This window comes from Apteryx rowi, unplaced genomic scaffold (assembly GCF_003343035.1).
Source record: "Apteryx rowi isolate R43461 unplaced genomic scaffold, aptRow1 scaffold_250, whole genome shotgun sequence".
Classification (NCBI taxonomy): domain Eukaryota; kingdom Metazoa; phylum Chordata; class Aves; order Apterygiformes; family Apterygidae; genus Apteryx; species Apteryx rowi.
This window is the reverse complement of record NW_020448864.1, coordinates 14,706-40,262: the sequence shown is the minus strand read 5'-3', so window position 1 is coordinate 40,262 and position 25,557 is coordinate 14,706. Positions and strand designations below refer to the sequence as shown.

Genomic DNA, 25,557 nt, shown 5'->3' with positions numbered 1-25,557 from the left:
TACATTGATTAGGGTACCTCAATAGACTTCTTGTTCAGTTACCTCGCTTTCTTGTAACAGTGCATGAGCTGGTTTCTGTCCAGTTCTCTCTCCCATGAAGTGTTGGGCCCATAAAACTGACATGATATGCAGACTCTCCTTATTCAGTTAGGAAGTTTATGATACAGTCCAGTGAGGGACCATATCAATATTGATATAGAATAGATATTCTGTTCTATCAGTAGAAGGGGATGGCAGCAATAGGCACCTAGGCATTCCCATGAGGAAGTGTGACAGCAAACTTAAATATTTCTGTATCATCTTTTCCTCCTGCACATTCTTGCCTGAAGCCACTCTGGACATTTTGGTGGCTGGAACACACCAGTCCACAGCAGCCATCTATCTCTGCCTGCCCTCCCATTCCTTATATAGGCATGTACTAGCAAGATTTGAGACCCTGCTCAAAAGCAGAATTGGGAGATAGCATCAAACTGTTGCTGTATCTAGAGTCAGAAAGCAGCTCCTGGCTGCAAACTCTGCTTGCATATGGATGCATCACTTTGAGATGATTCACATGGTTCCAGGAACGCACGTACTATGTTTTGGGAATCTTACCTAGAAAATGAAGTTCTTAAGGAGTTTCTAACTGATTGCTCAGAACTCACATTTACAGTGCTGTGTTTACTCCTTCAGCCATAGCTGTGCGGCACTGTGCCACAAGCCTATTCTCCTCCTGACCTGAGATGGGACAACAGAGGTTTCGCACACAGGCACCGACAGAGAAATCTTTAATTGTGTCTTTAAACTATGAAGGATTCCTCATAGTCTTATAATTATAGGCACATGTTTAAATCCTTTGTTGAATTTAGGCCTTCATAAACAACAAATTCAGTCATCAGTAGTAACTTATGACAGCTGAAGAGCAAACCTCTTTGTATATATCCTCAGCTGGGCCACAGCAGAGATCTTCAGCAATATTAGTCATAAATTCTTTTTCTTTCACTTCCTGCATTTTTTGCAGCATGCTTTGCAATATGAAGATTAAATTTGCCCCTCCCCGTACATGTTGCTGTTCTGAGTAGTGTCAGCTGTTTTATCAAAAAAAGCGAGTGATCTCATTCTACCAAATACAATTATTTCAAAACTCTTGCTAAAGGATTTCTGGTAAAACCAAGGTGATGAACTATTGAACACTCAGTTCATTAGCTGTCTTCCAGCCTGACATTTCCATCTATCAAGCAGTACTGCAGAAAATCAAAGATTCACGGGGGTGCACTTCAAAAGCTGCAAGGTAACCATACTATGTTAAAGAAAAGAGACCATGAAGGCTATTGCTAATACAATGTGGAAGGTTACAGTTACCATGTAAGTTCATAGAAAGCATTGGAGAGTGATTCCTTCACATGCCCTTAGATAGGCAGTTCCAAAGGAACTAACATAAACAAATGGAAACAGAATAATAAAAAAAATTCCCAGTTTTTCTGTGGCACCTTTGTAAGTCTTCATAAGCAGATATAGAGTTACAACATACAGAAATCATGAAACTAAAAGACTGTTTATTAACTAAACATCCTTTATAGCAAGATTCTTATGCCAATATATATGCATAGGAAATAATTACTATTCAATGCATTGAAGATCCAAATGAACATCATTGCAGTACTCTTTTTTATAGTATTAGAGTTTTTTTCCTCCACTTGATACGTATTCAAATCTCTAGATAAGGCTAGTGCAAGGTTTACAAGTATATTAAGAAAAGAATGTATTCCAAAGACCTAGCTAGATTCTGCCTAGCTACCTTAGCTTTTAAGCCATCTGATATTTAAATCACCTTCTGCAAGGGCTTATCAACTAGATTCCTAGCTTAGGCATCCTCTTTAAAAACTGATGACAGGTGGCTGTCTACTTTTCTGGTTTACCCCTGTCCTCACAGTTGCACAAGCTAAAAATAAGGAAGTCGTCTTTTTTCTCATCGTCTATTATTACTCAATTCCTTCAAGGTTTTTTTTCCCCCTCTGCAATTCCACTTTTTATCCATGGATTTTAAGTAGATACTTTCCTTGTCTGCGTAGAAAACGCAAAACCTACCCTAAAAGCTTTATATTCTCTAAAACTTTTCCTTCTTTCTTGTTTTTCTTTTAGAAAACAAGAAAACAGGTACACGAGAGTTCATATCTGCTTTCTTAAGTGTTAAATCCATGTATTGCTTTGAGTCATTCTGTCTGCCTCAGTTCTTTTGAAGTCCAATTGCCATCTATATGTGACATGACAGGGATGACACAGGTATCAATTTATTGGAAAAAACTTATGATGCCTGTGAATTACTCCCCAAATCAGAAATTGTGTCCTTGTGTCTGCTGCTTACACTGATTAGTACCCACTGAGGGGAACTCCTCTCCATTGGCCTTATTAGACTTCAAACTGACTCCTACAGCTTTGTGAGAAAATAATCTCCAGCTCCTGAGAATCATCAAAAAGCATAACCATAGCAAGCCTGTACTCTGCCATCTTCTGAAGCCTGTGCTGTTTCTTGAGAAGAAGAATGCTCAGTGTTAAAGGTCTTTTTTATAATTAGCTATGGCTAAGACTAAGGCTAAGGTTTAATTTAGGAAAGGAAAATGTTAAATACTTGATTTAAAATAGGACAAACATTTTAAAAATTGTAAATATAAAATGCACTCTCAAGACTTCACAATCACCTGGCTTAGTTCTGCTCCTACTTTTTAACCAGTGCATTTTTCTCAGTTATGAGAGTTTGGGCACAGTTCCACCATCTACTCCTGAAGTTCTACTTCCCAGAACTAATCTCCTTCGCTGATCACTGTACTACCTTAATGTCTTATCCAGGAAGCTAAACCTGCCCTATTCAGCCCAGGTTTGCTCAGAACAGGCACTTCTCTGAGCAAACCTTGTTTTGTCAAAGATATTCCCCCCTCTTTGTCTTTCAAACCCTATTGGTTTAATCAGCAGGACTGGCTGTCTGTATTTATATAAAAAAATAGCTGCAAAGGACAACTCTTGCTGGAATCTTATCTGTCTAGATTAAGCACCTAACTGCTACCTTCAGTTTATAAAAACGAACCCTCCTACAATTAATGTTTAAGCTACCTATATTTTCTCAATAGAAGAGGCTGGTTTATTTCAGGATCTCAGGAGTAAGAACTACTGTTCTAAGTTTAGGTATCTAAGTTATATTCACAGGATCGTCAAATGCAAATGCATTCTTCATTAACAGAATAAATAACTTTGACATTTATTTAAAGAAGACTGATTTGCTAGGCAATTAACATCTGGGTATAAGTAAATTGCATACATTAAGTGGAGATAGTCCAAACTTATATTAGTATCTTCTTTCCCTTTGGAGATGGATTACAAAAATGCAGATTCAATAAACAGGATAATCCTCTCCCTTGTACTTTGGATCAGGTTTCTCCTTCCTTCCTTTCCAGAAACAACTTTGAATTTACCTATCTACCATATAAGTTAGAACATACTTCCTGTTCAGACTTCTTTGCAAGAAGCATCATTTTCAGTACTGTGGCAAAAAACTGTAAGTCAAGTAACATGGCTGTTATTAGGTTCACAAACTCCATTTCACTGTGAGATCTTTAAAGAGTCTGCACATGAAATGCTAACAAAACAAATGACAGATTCCAAACCCAATATTTTGTTCTTGTCCTCAAATTTTGCGAGCGCTCTAGGTCTTGGATATAGAGTTCAGGAGCTGATAAGAATCTTTCATATTCTAAAGTAATTTCCTTTTGAATATCATCATTGTTGATGGACCTGTGATCTAAAACATTATTGTAGGTTTCTTACAGGGATGACAGGTCAGTGATTTCCTCTGGGAGTAAGTGGTAGCCATTATCTTTCACAGCTTAGGCTTTTTCAGGATTCAGAGGATGCATTCATCTAATTCCAAGAACAGGCACGTATATATCAATGAGAATCTTTAAACATTTTTGCATTCCTACTAAGATCTCTTTATGTGACTTTGCATAAAGTTAAGTTTATTCATATCTTTATAAAAGTAGGATAGTTACATTTCTGCATGGAAAAGCCCAAATAAATACTAAGACAGTCATAAAGAGTTCCTCTATTTCATTGGGTGGTGCACGAAACCAGTACAAAAGAGGCTAACAGGTTCTGCAGCGCTGTTGGTTTTTGCCCTTGTAGAAGTGAGCAGGGCAGGACTGAAAGTGACTGAAAAATTAATGTAATGGGCTCGCAGGTTGCCATAACGGTAAAGCTGGAACTGCTGGTATTCTTCCTTTAAAAGGGACCACACTAAAGACACTAAAATGGCTTGCAACTTCTACTCAAAGATTTATTAAAACACACACTACAAGAAGCTACTCTTACATGTCCAGATACATGTAATAATGGTGAGACAGAGTAAAATAAAAGGGTTTGTAAACAAATCTTTCCCTTACTGTGCCTTGCAGGGCAAGTCCTTCTATTCTTGTTTTCTAGTTCTGTAATTTTTAGCAGCTTCCTGGACTCCAGCAAATTCTACACAGTCTGGTCAGGATCACCAGCAAAATCACCTCTTCTGCAGGGAGGGTCTCTGCAACCCCCTGCAGCTTTTCTGCCAGCTCCCTTCTCTTCTCAGGAGTTTTGGCAGCCTGTACTCCTGCAGCAGGATCCCCACTCCCGGCTTTTATCACTCCAGCTCTGTCCTACCTCACAAGCCAGAGTCGTCTTCTCCATGACTGTACTCAGCTGCCCCCAGAGAAGTAGCAATTTCCCCTACCTCCTGCTGGTACCATGATACCAATACTGCAGCAGCCTGAACAATGCAAAAACTGGCAGCCTTCCTGCCTGCCTGCTACTCAGACATATTATTTTTTACCAAACAGTGGAGGCACACATACAATAAAGTGCTAAACAAATAGTACAACAGGTGCCACTTACCACAGTTATGTCCAGCGACTGATGCAACCTGTGTACACCAGTACAAGTTGCATGACAGGCTACCACACTTATTATTTTGAAAATCAACATATCATAGATTTCTTTGCGGGTGGAGAGAGGGGAGAGCCACATTAAGATTTAGGAACTCAGCTGTAGCAGCAGTCTTGTGCAAAGAGCACTCACCTGTTCCAATTAAGTTTCCAACAGCTTGGAAGTTCCTGCTTCTCATGAGCAGGAAGTTGTTGTTCAGCTGATTCGCTCAACATTTTCCTGCTGCAAGAGAGTGATTTTGGGCAACCTCAGAGTTAGAAACCAGTAGGAATAGAAGCTCATTTTTGCAAGGACACAAGAATCTAATTTACCTTTGTGCAAATCGAAGTGCCCTGTTCTACAGGAACCAGAAAATGGTCTTTCATGAAGAGGCAAGGTGCAATCAATCAGTGGTATCTTCACTCTGAAAGGAGCAAGGCTTCTCTTGACTCAGAAACATATGAATGTTTGGGGGGAGACAAAGGTTGTCAGCACTGAAGCATTGCTTATATCAACACACTGGAGGTGCAGAAAGAAATTTAGACTAGCTGTAGTTCATGCTTATCCAAAGTAGCAAAAAGAAAGTGACAAAGATCATGACCTACCATATCTTTCTTTCTTCCCTAACTGCACCAGAGCAGCACAAGAACATGTTGTCCTTTACTGCAGGCTATCCTGCAAACTAATGAGCAAGACAACTGCGCTGCTAGAATGTGCTAAGCTGATACAACAAATTAGTGGTATTTATTTTCCTCTTAAACCAATTTATATTTTGCTCTGAAGGATATTTTGGTGGATATTATTTTAAGGAGCCCATGGGTTTTTTAAATTGCTTTGAATTTAAATATTTGTTTTATGATGAGAACTTTTGTTATTAAAAATAGCTTTATTTGCTTTTTTTTATCACAGCTTCATTTTTTTCCCCTTAAACTGTTTGGCTCTTTTGTGTTTCTATATGGCTGTAAGGATGAGTATGTTATTATTTTTGGAAAGATTGCTTTTTCTATTCTTTATTACTTAGCTTAGTCTCTTAATCTTTTTTGGAGATGTTTGGGTGTTCTTTTCATTTGCAGGTTATTTATTTTTTCCTTGTACAGTATGTTCTGTACTTCCAGATCTGCTAGATACAAATTTTACTTGATTATCTCTCCTTAAATGTTCCCTCCTTTAAAAATATCCCCCCTTAAAGTTTGCTATTATATGCTGCAAACTCAGGGTTTATCACAAAATACATTAAAAATATTCATCATGCTCTCTCTTTCTCTCTTGTAATCAAATTGTCTTAAAAAAAAGCAAAAATAACTGTTAATATTTCATTTATAAATGGAATGGAATAAAGGACATTTTATTCCTAATAGACAGCACATATTTTTAATTAAATGGTAATAATGTAAAAATTCACACTATTTTAATATTACAGATGGAATTGCAAATCTTACTTACATATCAATTGCCAGATTAACTAAGCAAACTAAGAAAAAGCATAAAACTAGTATTGAGGGTATATTTCATTTTTAGTGAATATTTGTGTATGAGAAGATTAAGAAGACTGGCATAGCATGAAAACGAAGTTTTATGTTTGCAGGCCAGAGACTGTCTACATAGTCATCATAAGTGATATTCACACAAATGCAGATGTCCAATATAAAGGCCCCCACACCTTTTATCTCTTTACCTTCTAAATTTCCATGGAGGAAAATAAACCTTCTATAAAGGTGATGTCAAAGTACCACTTTAACTCTATGCTGCAGACTGGTGTTCCAGCTGCAAGGGAGGGACTCCCCTTCATCTCCACATTAGACAGCCATATGTCAGTGAGAGGTAACAGTATCTTGACCTGTTTTGTTCCTGATACTGATCAACACCTGGCAAGCAAAAAAACAGTTAATTTTCCCAGTTAATTTTTTGCCATAAAGACTGATTAGTTAAGTTTTCACTGGGTCCCATAAGCTGCATCCATCCTGAATGTACATTCCCTATTGGAAAACTGCAACTGTATAAGGCACCTCCAGAAAATTATTTTTGATAGATTTCTGGAGCTATTCGTTTCTCTTCATAAGTCATAAAGGCATCTAGGCAGAATGATTCTACCCACCTTAGTCGATCTCTAGCAATTTCTTTTCACTTTGGACCCATTCAAACAATGTTCATGTACATTTTGAGTAACTCAGAGGTTTAGGTATTTAAAGATCACCAAAAGTCTCAACTTAGTAAGTCTGTTCACAGTTCTTAGTATTTCATGAACATCAAGAATATTAAAATTCTCTGATTTATTGTTATTCACAATTGTCATTATTGCTAGCAACTCTTAAAATAGAACATGAACCTGAAGAGAACCATGAACTTTCCAAATGCCGAAAATCATAGTCTCTATTCCAGAAACAATACACTTTATTTCTTTAAGTATAACAGGTCTCAAGCCCGAAATGCTTCCTATCAATAACATTTGGTTCAATCTGAAATTGAAATTATCAATTACATTCATGGAGCACAGTTTATAATTACCTTCTCTTTTTCAGATCTTATTCATCAGACAAACCAGCTGTAGCAAACTCCACAAAAGGCTTTATTTAGTCTCTGTTTTTGCACACAAGTACTGTGTTTGTATTTACTTCAGATACAAATGGTGCCACCTGCTCCTCGTAGTACCCTGACATTTGGTACTAATTAGATGGACTTGCATTATCAACAGCAAAGTAATACAACGTTTTACCAGGCACAGTTACCATGGATTCTAATGCACTCGGCATTCCACAAGAAATTTAGCAGAGCATAAGAAATAAATCTATTCCTGTGTGAACCTGCACCAGATCTGTGACAATATTAAGCTTCATCCTCAAGGTTTGCTATATCCAGGTGTAAATACCATTATTTTTTCTAAATGTTTATTAATGCATTTTACCATCGAGTCACCATGTAGATGAAACAAAACTGCAAGTCAATATTTTAAACACCCTGACAGTGCTAATGGAAACAAGTCATGCATTCAAGCTGTAAAGGAGAATGAGTCTCAACTGGGGATCAGTTGCCACAAGAAAGACTACTGGCATCTGTGAGTGAGAACAGTCAAAACAATTCAGACTTGAAGAACTGTCACATAGAAGAGTGTCAGTGAAAACTCGTGCAATATGTTCCTTTTCAAGCCTACCTAAATGTACCTAATAATTATATTCTAAGACCTAAAAAACATGGGCTAATCCAAAAGTCACTTCTACAGAGTGATTTGACATGGTTCAATAAACTCTACAGACCAAATTAATTGAGGAGGAGGAGGAATAGATTATGGAGAAAGTAGTGAAGACAAGAAGCTAGTAACACAGAAATAAAACTATCAAATAAAATGAAAATATAAAAATTAAATTATTTCCTTTCTCTTTCTCCTTTCCTTCCAGTGAAATGCATATAAAGCTAAAATTCCTCCCATCTGTTCTGAGGTACAATCACTTCATTTTTAAAGCTGGAGATGAGTTGGTGCTTTCTGTCTCAGGCTTCAGCCTCAGCCATTGCTTGCAGTTCCTCCTTGCTTTCTCGGGATTATCTGAATTTCTATCCTCTACAAATCTTCACGTGTCAGAAGAACCAGAATTCTATGAGATTTAAAGTTCTTTAAGAATTGTATCCAGCCACTCATATCTCAGAAAAGATGAGTTCAATATCTGAGTTACAGGATGACACATCCTGTATTATCTGAACTGGTTTATCTTACAAACTACCATATGTAAGTTTGTAACATTATCTATCACCCACACTGCTGGGCTGGAACAATTTGATGCAGTGTAGAGCAACATGCTGAAAACAAGGGAAAATCAAGAAGGGATCCACTCTCCAAAGATGAAAGCATCATAGAGCACTATTAGGAAGTGTGAAGTACAATACACATTTCAAGAATCCTGACCAGGCACAGGATACTAACTCCACACCAACCCCCTAGGTCTCCTCACAATTGAATTCTAATTGAAATGTTTAACCTTTAAAAGATAAATCTCATTTGAGAATCGCTTCATTAAGCTCAGTTTATGTAAGCAGCACAGCCCAAGGGAAGTGGAAGACAGGCGGGCCAGCAGTGAGAGGTATAAAAGACTTTCAGGAGGTAGCAGGGACATACTAGCCAGCCATTGTCTATTAATATAAAATATACCATTGCATTCAATGGACAAGTAATCAAACAGGCAGGCAACACATGATTTGGGTCAAGATAGACACACCTTGCTTTGAAGTAACAATTCCTCTCCCCATCCTCTTTCCCTTCCTTCTTCTTTTTTTTTTTTTTTTKTTCTTCTTTTTGTGAGTAAGAATGGATGATGGGCCCAGGATTATATAGCACAGTTCTACTCACAAGTAATTACATTAATAATAAAAGTCATACTCTAAAATATTACCATTCTGACTATATTTGAAATAGTAATCAATATCAGCTGTCACTTTCTAACCATGGGGAAAATTCTACATCTTAATTATCAATAACTGAAGTTGCAGTGAAACTGCAATATACGAATACAATGCATGCTTTTGAAAGAGGAAGACTCCAGGTCCCCCAAAGGGCTTACACACAGTAGAAAATCCATTGATCTGACTGGAGACTTCACCTTGCCTGGAGCTCTGAAGGCGGCTCTACCTTCTCAATCACAAGATACTTCCCTTCCACACCAAAGTCCACCATGACATCATTTCACAGCTGGGATGAAAACTGTGTCCATGTGCATTCTTACTGTGGGCTGCTCATGAATAACCGAGAATTTGTCTCTTGTATAGCATAAATACTGAAGAAGAAAGAGAGACCTGATCTAATGCCTGGTATAGGTGGCCAAGAAAAGGCTATCAATCCATAAGAGGGGCTTGATTTTTCTAGATGTCAAAACAATAGAATTATTCCCACAAATAAGAAAGAAGATTAAGGGATCTTCTGAACAAGAAAAGCTTTGTTTAAAGCTGAGTTTTCCACAACTGTCAATGTACTCTGAATTAAAAATAAACAATGAAAAACACAGTGTTCTTGAATGAGAATTTGTCTTGAAATGGAATGAACTTCTTCATTTGAAATGCCATGATACTGCCACAACTTAGTCTTTCAGAAATGTTGAGTAACATATCCCTGCAATACACGTGCAATAATTTGTTATAGTTTTTATCTCATTTTTTTCTGCAGTTCATAGAGCCAGGATAAGAGACGAGATATGAATGCAGTAATTTTTGACAATCAGTGAAAAACAGTTGCCTAAAATACCAGATCTATGCTTTCCAGTGAGCTTCCACCTCTCTTAGTTACTGACATCGCTGGATCTCAGGAAATATAAATATGTTAACAGGTGAGCATATCCAACCTCCACTTGACATGATGCTACTCTCCACTTTCACATATTAGATTTAGAGAAATAAATTAAATACATAAATTAAGTATTCGCTTGTGAAAAGTAGCCCAATAGAAAGATAAATTCGCTGCCTGGAGACATTCAGAATTACTAGACATCAATGTCAACATTTTTTCTGTGTGATTCATCATAATCAGCATGTCTTTTATACACATTGTCATTACTGTTGCCATCATCAGCTATGTGCTAGATAAACATTTTCTCACATAACTATTCATGTACATACTGTATCCAGTCAATTATTATACAACACTCAGATAAAAAATATTTTTCTGGGTGCCAAATCATGCATTCTTTCTCATTCTCTCTCTTTAAACTATAGAATTATCGGGAGACTTTTATAGAGCTACCTTTCACAAGAGAATGTATTTCCATTAAAATAAAAAAATCTTCCTAAAAAATGTATTCACCAATATTTTAGTTTACTCAGGAAAATCGAGACTATGCTGAAAGTGCTGTTTTGATATTTTAGAACTGAGTCAAGTTGGAACTTTTAGTTACATATATTTAAATTTCATGTTAGATAATATAACACACTATAGTATTTTAAGTGATGTAAAATAAGTTTTATTTCCCTTTTACTGAGAATTTAAGAATGGTCCAGATTAATTTCAATTCCAAATGTCAAAATCCTTTTTTGAAATGGAAGATTGATCTTCTTTGAAGTTCTGCTTCTCTAGAGGATTTCCTGAATAATAAATTAAGAATAAAGGTTTTGACCCTTATTGTATTTTTTTCCCCACTTTCTGAAATAGGTCCTGAATGTATAATAGCAGTCACTGGAAATGCTTCACTGTCTTCAGCAGTTCAGATATATCATCTGAGATTAGGAATGTGGGAAAGGGTACCTGGCAAAGTTCCCCTGTGGCCTGCCAGGGCCTCTCAACACCAAAAGGCCCAACCTCCAGTCCCAACTTCAGCTCCCCTTTCTCCAGACAACCTGCTTGGACTCTTAATAACTCCCTCAGATATTCCACACCCTGGCTTAGAGTTTCTATGCTGAATTGAAGACCAGTAGCATAAAGCTGAGGGCAGGTGAGGGGAAGGAAAAGGGGAAAATATTTTGTTCAAAAAGCATTCTCTGTGGCCTTGCACAGAGATAGAGATTACAGTGGAATTAAGACAGAGGGAAGGGACATTTTACACACTGAGAATACACGCACACCAAGAAACATGCACATGCATGCTGCACATTGCAGTAATATTGAAAAATGGAATACTTGAGAGAGTAGACCTGTATGGAGGCCAAAAGTCAGGAAATAGTGTTTTATCATCATCCTTTTGACAGGAAAATAAAACACATACAAAGTTGAAGAACAGAACATTTGACCAGTGAAAAATATTAATAATGCATTATTTCAAATAGCCACGTACTCTCTGGAGAGATATCACAAGAGGGCAAAGTATAGGCATGTAAAATTACCATTTCTTTGTGGAAGTGGGCATGGAATACTTTTTACTTAGGTAGAAGATACATTTAAGCCATGCTGCATGTTGTCATAATCATTCTTAAGTGCTTCCATGTGTGAGATACTACTGATCTCACTGCAGTCCTGCACAGGTGCATAGGCAGGGCCATATGGCCTAGCTTGCAGGATTAGAGCTGTATTTCTAAACATTGCACAGCAAATCCATTCAAGGCATAATTACAGCTGAAGTGCTTGACCGCAGCATAATTAAATTCCTCACCCTCTGATGAGAAATAATTGATACTAGCAGTCAGACTTCCATTTGAGAAAGGACTTTTAAAAATGCAAAACCTAATCAAAAACATGCTAATAAATGAATGTACTAAGCTACAGCAAAAATGCACATAGTCTTATAAGAGAATTATTAAGGATTTGAACAACACTAACCAAATGCCTAGAAATGATAATGACATTAGACTAGGTGGAGAACTAATATTATATATTAAAGAACACATCAGGCAACCTGTTAAAATGTAACTGTATCAACAAGTGTCACAGAATTGATCTGCTTGATTAATCAGTGAGCATGAGAGGACTGTGCCGTCAGCCACTCAATCACAATGGCAGCAGGGGACCTGAAATGCTACCAAAAGCTAGAGAGACTGAAGAAGTAGAAAACATGATAATTTGAAATTTCAGGTATCCACATTTCAACTGAGTAAATAATCATAATGAAGCATGAGTCAGGGATACCATAAATGACCAACAGAACCACACAACCGTGAACACCAAGAAACACCAAGAAAAGAAATGGCTTTGGGTTTTATCTGGAAAAGTGCACCAGACCTCATTCCAGGCAGGACTACAAGTGAGCTCTTTTGTAACACGACCAAAATGTGATATCTTACTAAGAGAGAAGAAAAATAAATAAATAAACACATAAAAACTGAATATAAGGATACTGAATTTTTTAAGAGAAAAGGCAAAGAGGAAGCTGGTAAAAGCAAATTAAAAGGACCAGTCAAAAATCTAAAAGCATACTTTTTTTTTTAATGTCACATATTTAACTGAAAGTAAACATAAAGCTGTGATCTTAAAGGCTCTAAGAACAAAAGCCAACATGATGCAATATCGGAATGAAGGCAGAAGAAAGAAAGAAAAACTTTTTAATTTGTAAAATTGTAAAACTGTGAGAAATTTTAAAAAAAATTGGAAGAGTGAGAGTCATGCTCAAATGAGTAAGCCAAAAAAGAGGATAAACTGTGGAAAATAGAACCACATAATAACAGACCAAAAAAGATTTTGAGGAGCAATATGCATGGCACTTCTCTCACTTCCTTTCATCAAAACTAGAGATTTTTATAATTCAGTGTCACCAAAGCCAAATTCTTGGTTGGCTACCCTTGACCCCTTTCACAGGTTGTTCAAACTTCTTGTCTCTCTTTCAAGACTCTGTATAAACCTGTCTTTTCCTAAAACTCTACTCGTCTTTATCTTACTTTTAAGATCTAAAACTCTTGTGTTCTGAAGTGAAAAACAACATAACTTCCCTTCTGATCATTCTTTTAAAGCTTTTCTTTTCCTACTCAGTCTTTGATTACTGACCTCTGTGATTTCCACACAAAATCATGCTATTACTCTCATTTGGAGGGCCATATCCTCTCATATCTCATATCTCTTCTTTTCAGTAAAGTATCACTCATGTATAGCATTAATTTGGCCATTATCTTTTGTATTTTTGTACATCTTTTGTATTTTATCCCTAACTAAGTTGCAATATCTTTGGTCTAGAGCCCCAAACCCTGTTTCCTTTATTATCATCATAAATTAAATGAAAAAAAAATTCACATAGGAGTGGGTAAATCCATAAATCCAGTTCAGATAACATGGAAAGTAACCTTAATATTCATCTGAAATTGAAACCAAATCTTTTGCAGACCTGAAAGTCTCATACCTCAGTTTTCAAAGGTGTGGCTCAATCAGAGACAGTGCAAAGGAGCAATGTCACAGGGCTCAAGGAAAGGTTTACCATGAAGGCTGATATCCTGGCCATAAGCACTTCTGCAGAAAAAGCGCAAAAGCTGCAGTAAAATATGTGGATATATTTTCCCATTTTCCTGAAGGTTGTCAGGTACCAATCTTTACACTCTGCACTATCCCATTGCACACAGAAATTGCAAATGTAGAAGACCTTTGCATACTCACTTCCAGTTCTGTTAGATCACATGAAGACTGCTAATGCAGCAAATTAATTCTTCTTCCTTTTATGTTTTTTTATCTCCATTTTAACACAATGCTGTAATTACAAGTTTCTTCTAAAAACCAATGGATATGTATCAAAAGCTCGTGAGCAACATGCTTCATATGAAATTTCCACACTTGAACTCTAATTTTTCAGAAAAGTTAGAAAGATATATATCCAGTCTAATTAACAAATGAAAGAGATTACATGAGTTCCACAATGAAATCCATGAATGTCTGTGGTTTATCTATCAGTAAATAATGAACAATTTATACAGCAAATTTAGCCTCCTTTCCTCTTTCCAAATTGTGTGAGAGCCATTTGTAATCTCATGCATGTTATTTATTTGGAATTACCAATTATGTAGTCTATGACTAATTTGTAGTCTGTACATTGTTCTTTCTGGGTAGTTATATCTAGAATTTAAGGGATGTTACATATCCCTCAGAGATCCAGAATATCCCTGGAGATGCAGAACACATAACATCATTTTGTCTCATAGTCGGACAAACCCATGCTGCTTTTCAACTTTGCAAACTGCTTTGCTCTACTGCAGCCTTTTGGCAGGTGCTACTATTTCTGTCCCCAAGGTTGAAAAAAAAATCCAATCTATACACATGAATTGTTTTGTTACGTTTTCAGATTTTATATGTAATATATCTTGTAAGACTGTTAAGTGAATTCTAGAGCTTACTCTACCACTTTCCTCAGGTGTTTCTAAAACTACCGCTTCTGGAGTTTCAGGCTCTGTTTCAAAATATAAAAGGAATAAAATGAATTTGTTTCTTGTTTGGTGTAGTTTCAAAAGTCACAGGAAAAGACAATTTAAAACACTACCTTGAGGTGTTTCTAGCACTGGAAATGATTTGTTCATTTCAAGATGAGAGAAAAGTTGTTGCTCTATACAAGAGACTCTGAAGAACTGCTCTTTCAAGAATATGGCTCAGGAAAAAGTCTACCAACAGAACTGAATAGTGAGAGTGAAAAAAAGTCCTTATTTTCTAAGCCAAACAATGCTTATGTGGCACTTAAATTTCACTGGACTCCTCTGAACAGGTTTATGATGTGTGCAAATGCCAACTCAGTTTTCTTTTTTGCTTGAAAGACTAAAACAGTAATACACTGTGCAAAAAAAAAAAAGAAAAAATCAGAAAAATGCAGTCTCTAGCCCAAAGACTTAAACTTGAGCACAAGAAAAAAATAGAGAACAGACAGGAAGCAAAGGAAATCTGAATAGCATGGTAGACAGTGGCACACCACCTGCCCCATGACTGCACAGCTTTTGTAGGTATTTAACTCTTACTTTGCAGGCTCAGGTGGAATGTATGTAGTGCATAGACCTTTCCCTTCATAATCATGAATTATAACTAAGAAAATAACAAATCAATCAAGACCTTCCTTGGTTGCCAAAACTTCAATAAATGCAGAAGATACAGTAGCAGAACCCCATGGCATTAATCAGCTGCTGTTTACTGATGCAACTGAACATACCACTAATGGAAGCAGATCTCATCCCACAGTTTCACTTTAATAAATTGAAAGTAACTTCTTCTTCACTGGATATGAGCATATGAGATCAGAACATCAGCTGCTTTTGTCTCAGTGACAGATCATGTACATTACACAGACTCATCAAAGATTTTAAAGGCTTAATTTGTCTACCTCCTGGGATTATCTCATCTCAGGTTAAAAAGATCTAGGCTGGAAATATTAAATATTCCATTTGCAAACAAAGCTTAAATATAAACCTTTGTCAACAAGTCCCTACTAAATGTTTTAGGTTATTCAACAGTATATTGCATCCTGGAAATCTATGATACTATCTAATGTTCAATAGGCAAATCATCATATATTCAGATTTCTGGAATGTTTGCTGATAATCTGTGTACAGCTGGCTGCCTTCCCTCTGTTTCCATGTATGAAAGTGCTTTTAAAAAAGTTAAATTAACTCTAAATATTTAAGTAATATAGGCATAATCAACATAAGCAAATTATCACCAGGATCTTACATGAACTGGGAAGGCAGATATCTAATTGTTTTGTTGAGAAGGTGGTGATCTATGCAGCCATGGAGTGGGATTCATTTCACCTGAACTGAGCAATCTAAAATTGGGCCATCTAGTCCAAATTAGTCTTCAAGGCTCCATTTGCAGTCCATGAAGAGAGGCAGGCATCCCTACAGGTTGAGTCATAGCAGTCTAAACAACTTACTAAAATAGATGGAGTTTGCCTGCTGGAAGTTGAAGAATTAAGTGAATCCTGACTCCTGAGCTCCACCCAAGGGCAATCCTACAAGCCCTACATATATACTGGTCCAGAGCTAGAATCTGGGTCAAAATCATTATGTCCAGCCATGCTGTTAATCTGGTATAAATTCAATATAACAAACTCTTGGTTAGATACTGATTTTAACACAAATTGAGGACACTTGTTCTTCTAACTGACCTTTCATAAGGACCCTTCATATAAAAACACCTATTTCAAATATTGGATACAAATATGACTCTGGAAATATTGAATTATAATTGATGCATTTAAAGGGTATACATCCATTAAAAGCCAAATTCTGACCTCCTTTTTCTATAGTGATTTATATCACAGCCAATTATGTATGCCCCATTGATTTTGGTGGGTTTATTTTTGCAATGAAATTCTACTCACTAGATGACAGAACATCTGCTTCTGTTTACAGATGACCACTCTCAACTCCCACAAAAGGTGAGCAATTACTTATAAATTAGGGGAATTACACAGGTGAATAATTATTTATCAATGTATGGGAAAAGTTCATGATATAAAAGTGGCTTTCATTAAGTGTTTTCATGGTTCTTCATGTCATTATGAGAGCCCAGAAAACACTTAGTTTTCTATAGTAAGTATACTATAAGTTTAATATAATTATAACAAATACATATTTACTTGGGATATTGGTTGTAAGGTCAAAATAAATTGAAATCTTTTTCAATATCAAACATAATTAAACAGTAGAAAGATGACAGTAGAAAGATCAAATAATTTCCTTTAATTTTACCATTTTCTTTTCCTTTGTGCTCATATCTGTTTTAACTTGTTGATATCCTGAAAATCAAGTATTAACTAATAGAGAAGAGGCTGTTTAGTGGGAAGTTCTGCATCAACAATTTATGATGTAATTCATTCTGTATTCCAGTGTATGTGTGAGATGACATTTTTCTACAGTTACAAAAGAGAAAAACAAGCTTTTTTTGGATCTACTGAGAAAATGCATTCTGGTAAATTTAAATATATATCTTGAATCACTGCATACTCTCAGAATATTAAAAATAGTCTATATATATTGAGCTGCATATTAAATAGACTCTTTTTCTCTCTCAGAACAGCTAATCAATGGAATAGCACAATGTCAGTTTGTAGTTAACAGTCTTCTACAAACAAGGGCCAAGAACAGTCATTTTTTGCCTAGGAACTGACCACAGTGAGAATTCTGTATTCTTCTAACTTACTCAGTAGGATCAATATCATAAGCAGCTGATTTCTCTTGTCATACAAGCTTTGAAGGCATGAAAAGGGGAGCTTTTCCTCTTTTTTCAGCCCTACCTGCTCAGTTCCTTGTAACAGGTTATGTCCTCTGACCCCCAACTGTGAATATGGAAGAGCATTTGCAGCCAAATTAACATGCCTGCTGCTGATCTGGCTAATGTAGTTTCACCTCCAAAATCTTCATCCAGATCATCTCACAGAACAGTGTCAGAGTAGTCAGACAGTTTGGTCAGAAGAACCGAGAAGTGGATAACCTCCTTTGAATGTGAGCAGATCAGCCTCTCTGACCACGTCCAAGGACACTGAAAATTATGCAGTTAATAATCATTTTTTTAAGGCTTAAACTATCTTCTATTATAATATTTAACCCTTACTCTAATGAAGCAGCCCATCAGTGTTAGTAACACCAAACGTACATGCTTATAAAAAGTTTTATATAAACACTGTAACTTGAAATGCTTGAATAATGGCACAGATGTATATGTAAAATAGAAACAGTTTTTCCAGCGCTCTCACAAAGCAGGTTTACAAGAATTTCCTCATAAGTTTACTCAGAAGGGAAAACACCAGATATCTCTTGTACCTGAAGAGAGATATCTAGGTCTCAGGTTTATACAGCACCTGTTCTCTTCCCTTCCACAGCAAGCGTCTGTTTGTGCGAGAGGAGGAGAACGAACAGATGAAGAAGAGCATGCAAGACATCATTGACTATCGACTTTCTCCTTTTACTAGCCTCTGCCCAAAGTACTGGAAATTTCAGAGTAACTTATTACTGGCTTCCAGGAACAAGCAGTGAGAAGAGATGACATTCCTAGATGTGCTACATCTAAGTTACCCCATGAGTAACATCAGTTGCAAGTTTTCTGAGTCTATATTTGAGGAAGTGCATTTACAGAATTTGCAAAAAAATTATACTTAAACCCACAATTCATACATTAAGATATGCCAGTCTTGCAGAGGCTCTGAGCTGGATAAGCATTTCTGGACTCATAAGGTACTAGCCTACACAGGCATACATGCGCGCACACATATGCATATTAAAAGCACTCCAACTTGGCAGCAAGTGTATCAAATTTAAAATGGCAAGATACTCTATTTAAATGATTATGCAGTGGAATATGACTCATAACTTTGTAAAACATTATAAATATAAAATTGATACATTTTCTGACAGAAAACAAGATTTGAATTCCTATTTATAACTCAAATTATAGAGAAACAGATATCTGGGGAGTATATCAACAGTAACAATTTCTTTTTCATATTAGAATAAGAAGCTTTTTGAAATTGTATGATATGTAGCTAAATCTAAGGTTGACAACTAGATTGAAATGTGACTATCTACTGGATAGAGTATAAAGAGATTTACAAAATCCTAACAACTGCTGAAATGCCAAAATGGAGAACAGTCATAAGTGAAATGAAGAAGTCAAGTCAGTAAATGGTCAGCATATGTTAGGTCACCTGATTTGACAGCTCTTGGATATATTGAGTAATATTTATGCACATTAGCAATTGCTGGGATTGAGTACTATTCAACATTTCTCTAGTTTCTGCAACAAGAGCCAGAACTGCCCTTTTGCAAGAGGATTAAATGTGTATATTCTGACCAAATGTACCTCAAACTATAGTCTTCCATAATTTTTCAGTCTATCAGACATGGATAGCAGAGAGATGATAAAGTCTGTGCCTGACAGTTCTCCACCATCAGTAGAGAATTTGATGTAAACAAACATTATGACTTGAAGTATAGCACAAGAAAGTCCATATTTCAGTCCTGTTTATTTTGACAGAATGTCACATCCTTAAATGTCAATGACCATTTTGAGACATCAACTTTTTCTTTGGAATTGACTACCCAGGCTTTGAAATTGGGAAACTGTCAAAAACTGCAAACGTGGTGAATTTGTGGCCTATAGTATACCACAATAAAGAGATTAAACTTTATTTAGGTTATTGGAAGAGGTCTCAGTGCCACCTGGGACATGATCTATTGTACTAAAAACAAAAGTAAGTGCTCTCCAGCCCCATATATTATTTAATGACAAGTGATGTCGTTTTATTTAATGCTGCATCACAGACAGCGTGGGACCTTTGCAGCGCCGCTGCCTGTAACACACAGTATTCGTAATTCTGAGATAAAGCCCAAAGGAAAATAAGAAACAGATCAGATAAATACAACAAATAGTCCTCAAAGTCTTTTGTGTCAAGGTGATGTGATGGGCAGCAAAGATACAATGGTCAACTTGGCTCCTGCTTATTATGTTGCAAATCTGATTACTGCCGTTTTTATTTAGTGTTACTATACTTACACAAAATAGCAATATATATTTTATAAGTACATATAAAAAAGTCACACATCTTTCTGCAAAGTGGTTATTGGCTAAATTTCAAATGGCACTCAAGAAAATGGCAAAGAACGGCAGAGGAAGAGAAGGAGTGAAATAATTACCCATTCTACCTCTGAGGCCCAAATGTATAGTCACAATAGCGAAGTCATGTAAAGGGGGGAGCCTGCAGCTCTTGGCCTGCAGTGTGCTTGAGAATAAAGTCCCTCTTGAGTCCTAGTGACTTCTGGGAAATGTGGTACACCTAACAAATATTAACTAGTAAGTTGTATAAAATGTGTGTCTACTGCATGTATGCTGCTTTTTAAAACTTTGTGCAGTTCGCATCTAGAAAAAAAGCATACTTTAGGAGAGATTCTATAGGAATGGATCTATTACCCAAGTTAAATAGACAGCAATTTGCTGTGCCTTTGGAAGATTCACATTCTGCTTGCGAGCTTTTCAATTTGTTCTATAAATTTGTCAGAACACGGCTGAATACACCAGTGAGTAAATCTGCTTCTTGCTGTTAATATTTTTAGGGGCAATTGTATTTTCAAAGAGGTTAGTTAAGAGAAAACATTTAAATAATGTATTTGTAAAATTCACAGATACATGATATCTATTATACTACACTGTGATTTTTTTCACAGATGTAAATAATCCAGTTTGATAGAGCAAATTGAAATTTGACTAATTTACACAGGTCTCTGCATGCTTTGGGAAATTCTTCTCCCATCTCTATTTTTAGCAGTGCAGTCAGTCATTATAGGCAGTTAAAGGCTGATTAGGTTTGCAGAGTAGTTAAACAAAATGCTAACCATACAAAACAGAGGGAGCAACTACTTCTCTTACTGTAAAAGGATATGTATGGAAGAGCTTTCTTAAACAACATTTTTGCTGAGCTTTTATTAAAGGTCCACATTTTACTGTTCAAAGACTGAAAATATGATAATAAATATATGCCTTGAAGGGATGCTGAGGGGAAAATTTAGACAAAATCTCAGCAAATATATATTTAAAGAGGACTTCTGTAGTACTTCAAGTTAGACTGGAATCAAATGTTAATATTCTGCACCGTTAACAGGAGCAAATCTGAGTACATTTCATTTAACTCTTACCTTGCTCCCTTAACTCTTAATCTACAGCCATTAAAACTGCTTTGCTTTTTCTGTAACCATGATTTGGCTCTTCCCAAAGAGTGATGCGGTATATTGCCAGCCCAACAATTCAAAGAAACTTTTAAAATAATACTCAGATATTTTGGTTTCATTTTCAGATTTTTGTATTCATACTTCTGTATATTTCTTAAGAACTGTGAGGTATAGAAACCTGCCTTAGAAAATCAAAGCTGAGGCTGGCAACTAATAACTCAACACCCAAGAGCTGGAGTTAGTAACACAACACAAGGAATAAAGCTGGCCAAGCTGGTCAGTTCACCAAGTTTCTAAATAATCCTAAATCTTGAGCTATCTAAAATTTGACCCACTGGGTGAGTCAAGTGGGAAGCTGAGGGAATGGGAAAATTCTCCAGGATGTTAAAATTAAAGTGGAGCAAGAGGCCTACTCTCTTTGCCACCTCTTGCAATCATTGTGCAAGCCATTTCTCTTGAAAGATAGAGGTAATCAAAGGATGAATAGTCCCTCTATCTTTAAAATTTTCTGTGGGGTCACAAGGATGAGTGAAAAGCTTATCGTCTCCTCACTTCTTATTTCCACAAAGAGGTTCCATTGCTAATGAAAGGCTGTTGAACATCCCTGAAAGATTCGTGTCTAACTAAAGATCTTTTTATAGGGTAGACAAAGGACCTTGAATAAATATGTAATATAAGGCTTCCTGTAACCTCTACAGGCAGTTCAATACTTAGTAGTGCAGTATTTTTTTCTATTTTATTGTAGTAAGATAAACAAGTGTTTTTTGCAAATGCTTTTCCCCTTCCCTGATTAAAAGGGTTTAAGGACAGTGATGGAATTATTGTTTCATCTTTACTAAGTTAATGACTCAATTCAATTTTTTTTTTTATTCTAGAAGGTTGGGACAAAAAGCTCTAAAATTTTCAATGTACTATTCTAATCATGATGATTTGATCAATATAAACTCACATTCAGAAACACATAGAGCTAATAGCAAATAAATAGTAGCAATTACTTTTCAAAGTTTAGATGAATCACTTCTTTCTGTAAACTGGCAAAAATCAGAAAGCAAACCATCAGGAAGACTCAAAAGAAACTTATTTATTTTATGCATCTCTGAAGTGTAAACTATTTTAAGAGTAAGAAACAGCAGCAACCACAAATAAACAGTATTTTAAAATAGTTTTTGAATAGCAGTTGTTTTCAAATAAACTGTTTAAACTATTAACACATTAAATTATCCTAATCAGTAATGTATAAGAACAGAGGGTGCTAAGAAAGCATATGCCCTTCTATAATTCCTAACCAAGAACAAGGAGAGGACATCCCACTCAGGAATATCAATGGTAGAATGTCTGTTGATTTTAGATGGAAAAGAGAGAAATAGTCTTCACTATGAAGCATTTTCTAGTATCTCCATAGGAAAAAGGTCCTTGAAATTAGATTAGACTGGTAGCATTTTGAATACGGGTAGTACAAATTTAAACCTATGAATTGATAACCAGGCTAAATAAAAAACAGGGATATTGATTGTGTCATCACTGGGAATTACAAATGCCATATGAGAAAAGGTAATTCTTAGCTAAAATAAATAGAAATGCCTAACAAAACCCATCTGAAAGCTGAAAAAACTTTATACCTAACCATTTGCCTTTTAATACCTTCAGAGAAGGGGAGCTCTTGGGTTTCTTTCACTGTATTCCTGGCTATTGGCATGACATACAAATTTACAAATTTGGTGGGATCTTATTATCCGCAGTACCCAGATAAAATATGGGAAAACTGGGATAAATCTGATTTCTGAGCTCAATCTTCAAGTCCTGAAATAGAGATGGGAATATATTCCTTTTAAGAGTTTAGTCGAAATTTATAGCTGAGAAAGTAATCTAGAAGTTTCAGGGAAAATCCACTGGAAGGACAACTTGCAAATGGGATAAGGCAAGGATCAAAGTCTTTGATATTGAGCTTCATCTTTTTAGTTAAATTTAACATCTCCAATCCAATTACAAACCTTTTTTTTTTGGTCATTAATTTTTTTCATTTAACCATTAAATCAGAGCAGAATTGTCCATGATGTATTGTTGATACATCTTTGGTCTTTCAAAGGAAAAGATGAATTCATGCATGAGATATTCTATTCTTTAATCTTGAGAGAACCTAGAAGATCATACTAGACTGACTCATCTACTTTGGGGGCTTTGGTATGAAGAACTATGCAAGATTCTGATTTTCACACCTCCACTCTTTTGTGCATGGAAGACCATGATGCCTGAAGTGTTGTGGGTAAAGATGCCATCTCTGCATCTAGATCTAGATGCGGGAGTCATTCACCATTCTCCACCCAGTGTTTCTGCTTAAATCACAGATTCAACCCTGATATCTTGATTACATTTACTTAAAAGAAACATGTTGTGGTATTTTTGTTATCCAAACCTTTAAATTTGAATTAGATAAGCATAGGGATCATTCTGAATTGTTGGCTTCTTTCAAGTCTGCTGGAGACCAAGCATCTTTTCCATTCCATTGTAGTAACCCATCTTTAAGTGTCTTTAGCCAAGGGTACTATGACTCATAGATATCTTTTTCTTCAGCAGAATTCACAGCTTTTTTTCTGCAGGTGATAATACATGGGCAACCTTCATATGAGATTCTTTCTGCCCACTTCTTAATCCCATCCCTTGCTATTATGCTTACTATCTGGGTGTAGAAGATACGATTTCTTCCTATGTTCTGGCACAGAGGACATGGCCTATGCGTTTTAGATATTAATTTTTACTTGGCACTTCAAACTGACAGACATGATGAGCTGAGACAAGCCAGACAACCATCTGTATTAGCATTTAGAGTATCCCAAACTATGGCACGTACACTATCTGAAGGCTTTCAATAAAAAAACAGCTCCATACTTTTCTTAAAATAGCAAAAACAAAACAATCCCTTTCCAAGCATGTGTAACTACCCAGCCATGATTTACTGCTCTATGAATCAATACCAAGGAGTACAGGATTAGAGTGATGAACTACGATTTAGGTCAGTGAGGCACTGAATTTCATCCTTGTTTGGGGAAGCGTACTATATGGTAAAAGATAGAAGACAAGGGGTTGTTGTCCGATTTGGGAAATGAGAGAGTGCGTGTATGGCTTCCACATTTTGGTATGAGATATGTGTGCTCTGTGAAGCACAGTGCAATAAGTCTTTGAATCAATGGCATTTTATACATACAATAAATCCACTGGTTCAGGAGGTGGAGAACTTTTGGTGTATGTGTTTGGAGACTGCACGATATGTCTGTCTGACATTCCTGGAAAAACTGGGGTGCAGGTGCACAGCCTGTGTCTTCAAAAAGTTTGGAAGGGCATCCCCGTAACACAAACTTCATGCTAGTGTAACCAGACAGTCAGAAATTCTCTAAAGGGTAACAAGAAGCCAACATCTCATAGGTAAGATGAAATTCAGAGCTATGGATGCAACTGCTATATTATCTGTCATGACCATTGTGTCTAGGTATGATGCCTGAGCAAGCAGGTGCAAGAAACCCAACGCCAGCTCCATGGATTTTTTTTTTTGTTCAAACTTCATAGAGTCTTTCAGATTTATAATACAATGTACAATCCTGTTCTTCTCACATAAGGACAAATAATGAGGACATATTGATTTGTTCTTTCCTCCACCATTAAACACAGTTCCTAAACTAAATAAGGAGTTCATGACTTGACCTATCATCAAGATCTCAATTGTTTCAACAGAAACTTAACTTGCTGTATATATATTTCAGGGATAAAAAAATAAGAATTGCTGTCATGTGCCCTTCATCAAAAAATGCATATAGACAACTCTACCTGGGGTGAGAGAGAAGGTCACTGAAAACAGGAATGAAATTGAACCACATGCTACATCTGTAACAATGCCTGTACTATCACTAGATGTGTATAAATCAACTACTAATTTTCTCAAATATTACCTATGAAATTTTTCCCTCAGGTTTGAAGGAAATGTCATACTTTTCTTACTACAAAATAATTTATATTGGACGATTGACAGAGATGAAAAGAAGGATTGAAGGGAGCCAGAAAAATGATCAACAGAAAGCAGTTTGTTTCCTGCACTCCAGTAAATAATTTGAAGTTAATGTTATATTTTCATAGTTACCTGTGCATTTCTTGATATTGCTGTTTCTTTTTCCATGTGATCCTAACTTGCATCCAAAGTTCTCTTCCCAAAATTCTGCAAACCATACATTTCTTCGATTGTTAGCAAGTGTTCTGCTCCGAAAATATCTATCAAATGCTATATTAAAGAGAAGTGAGAGAAAAAAAAAGCATTAGAATATGATACAGGATAAAGATTGTCATTTAAAACCAGCAGTGGATTCTGCATAGATTTCATAACAAGAAAAAGTCTTAAGTACAAACTATTTTAAATAAGATATTTTAAGTGCATATAAGTAATTAAGGATTTAAAAATACTGCATGTTTTACTATTTTGTATTTGTAATAGAACAAACTATTTTTAAATAGCTACAGCAATTAAAAGAGTCTATAAAGCTTGAATAGAATTCTATAGTCTATTCTATATTCTCTTCTATATGAAGAAAAGGCAATGCAGACAGCTAGACAGCTAGTGAAACAGCTTGA

General features: G+C 36.1%; 1 protein-coding gene across 1 annotated transcript in view; it reads right to left on the bottom strand.

Annotated features, from left to right (window-relative positions):
• Positions 1–25,557, bottom strand: part of LOC112966622 (metabotropic glutamate receptor 8-like) — a 204,551-nt gene that overhangs the window by 164,501 nt on the left and 14,493 nt on the right. Inside the window, exon 4 of the mRNA XM_026066938.1 lies at positions 25,073–25,210. Within this exon, the coding sequence (XP_025922723.1) occupies positions 25,073–25,210 (138 nt within the window). The remainder of the gene's footprint in view (positions 1–25,072; positions 25,211–25,557) is intronic.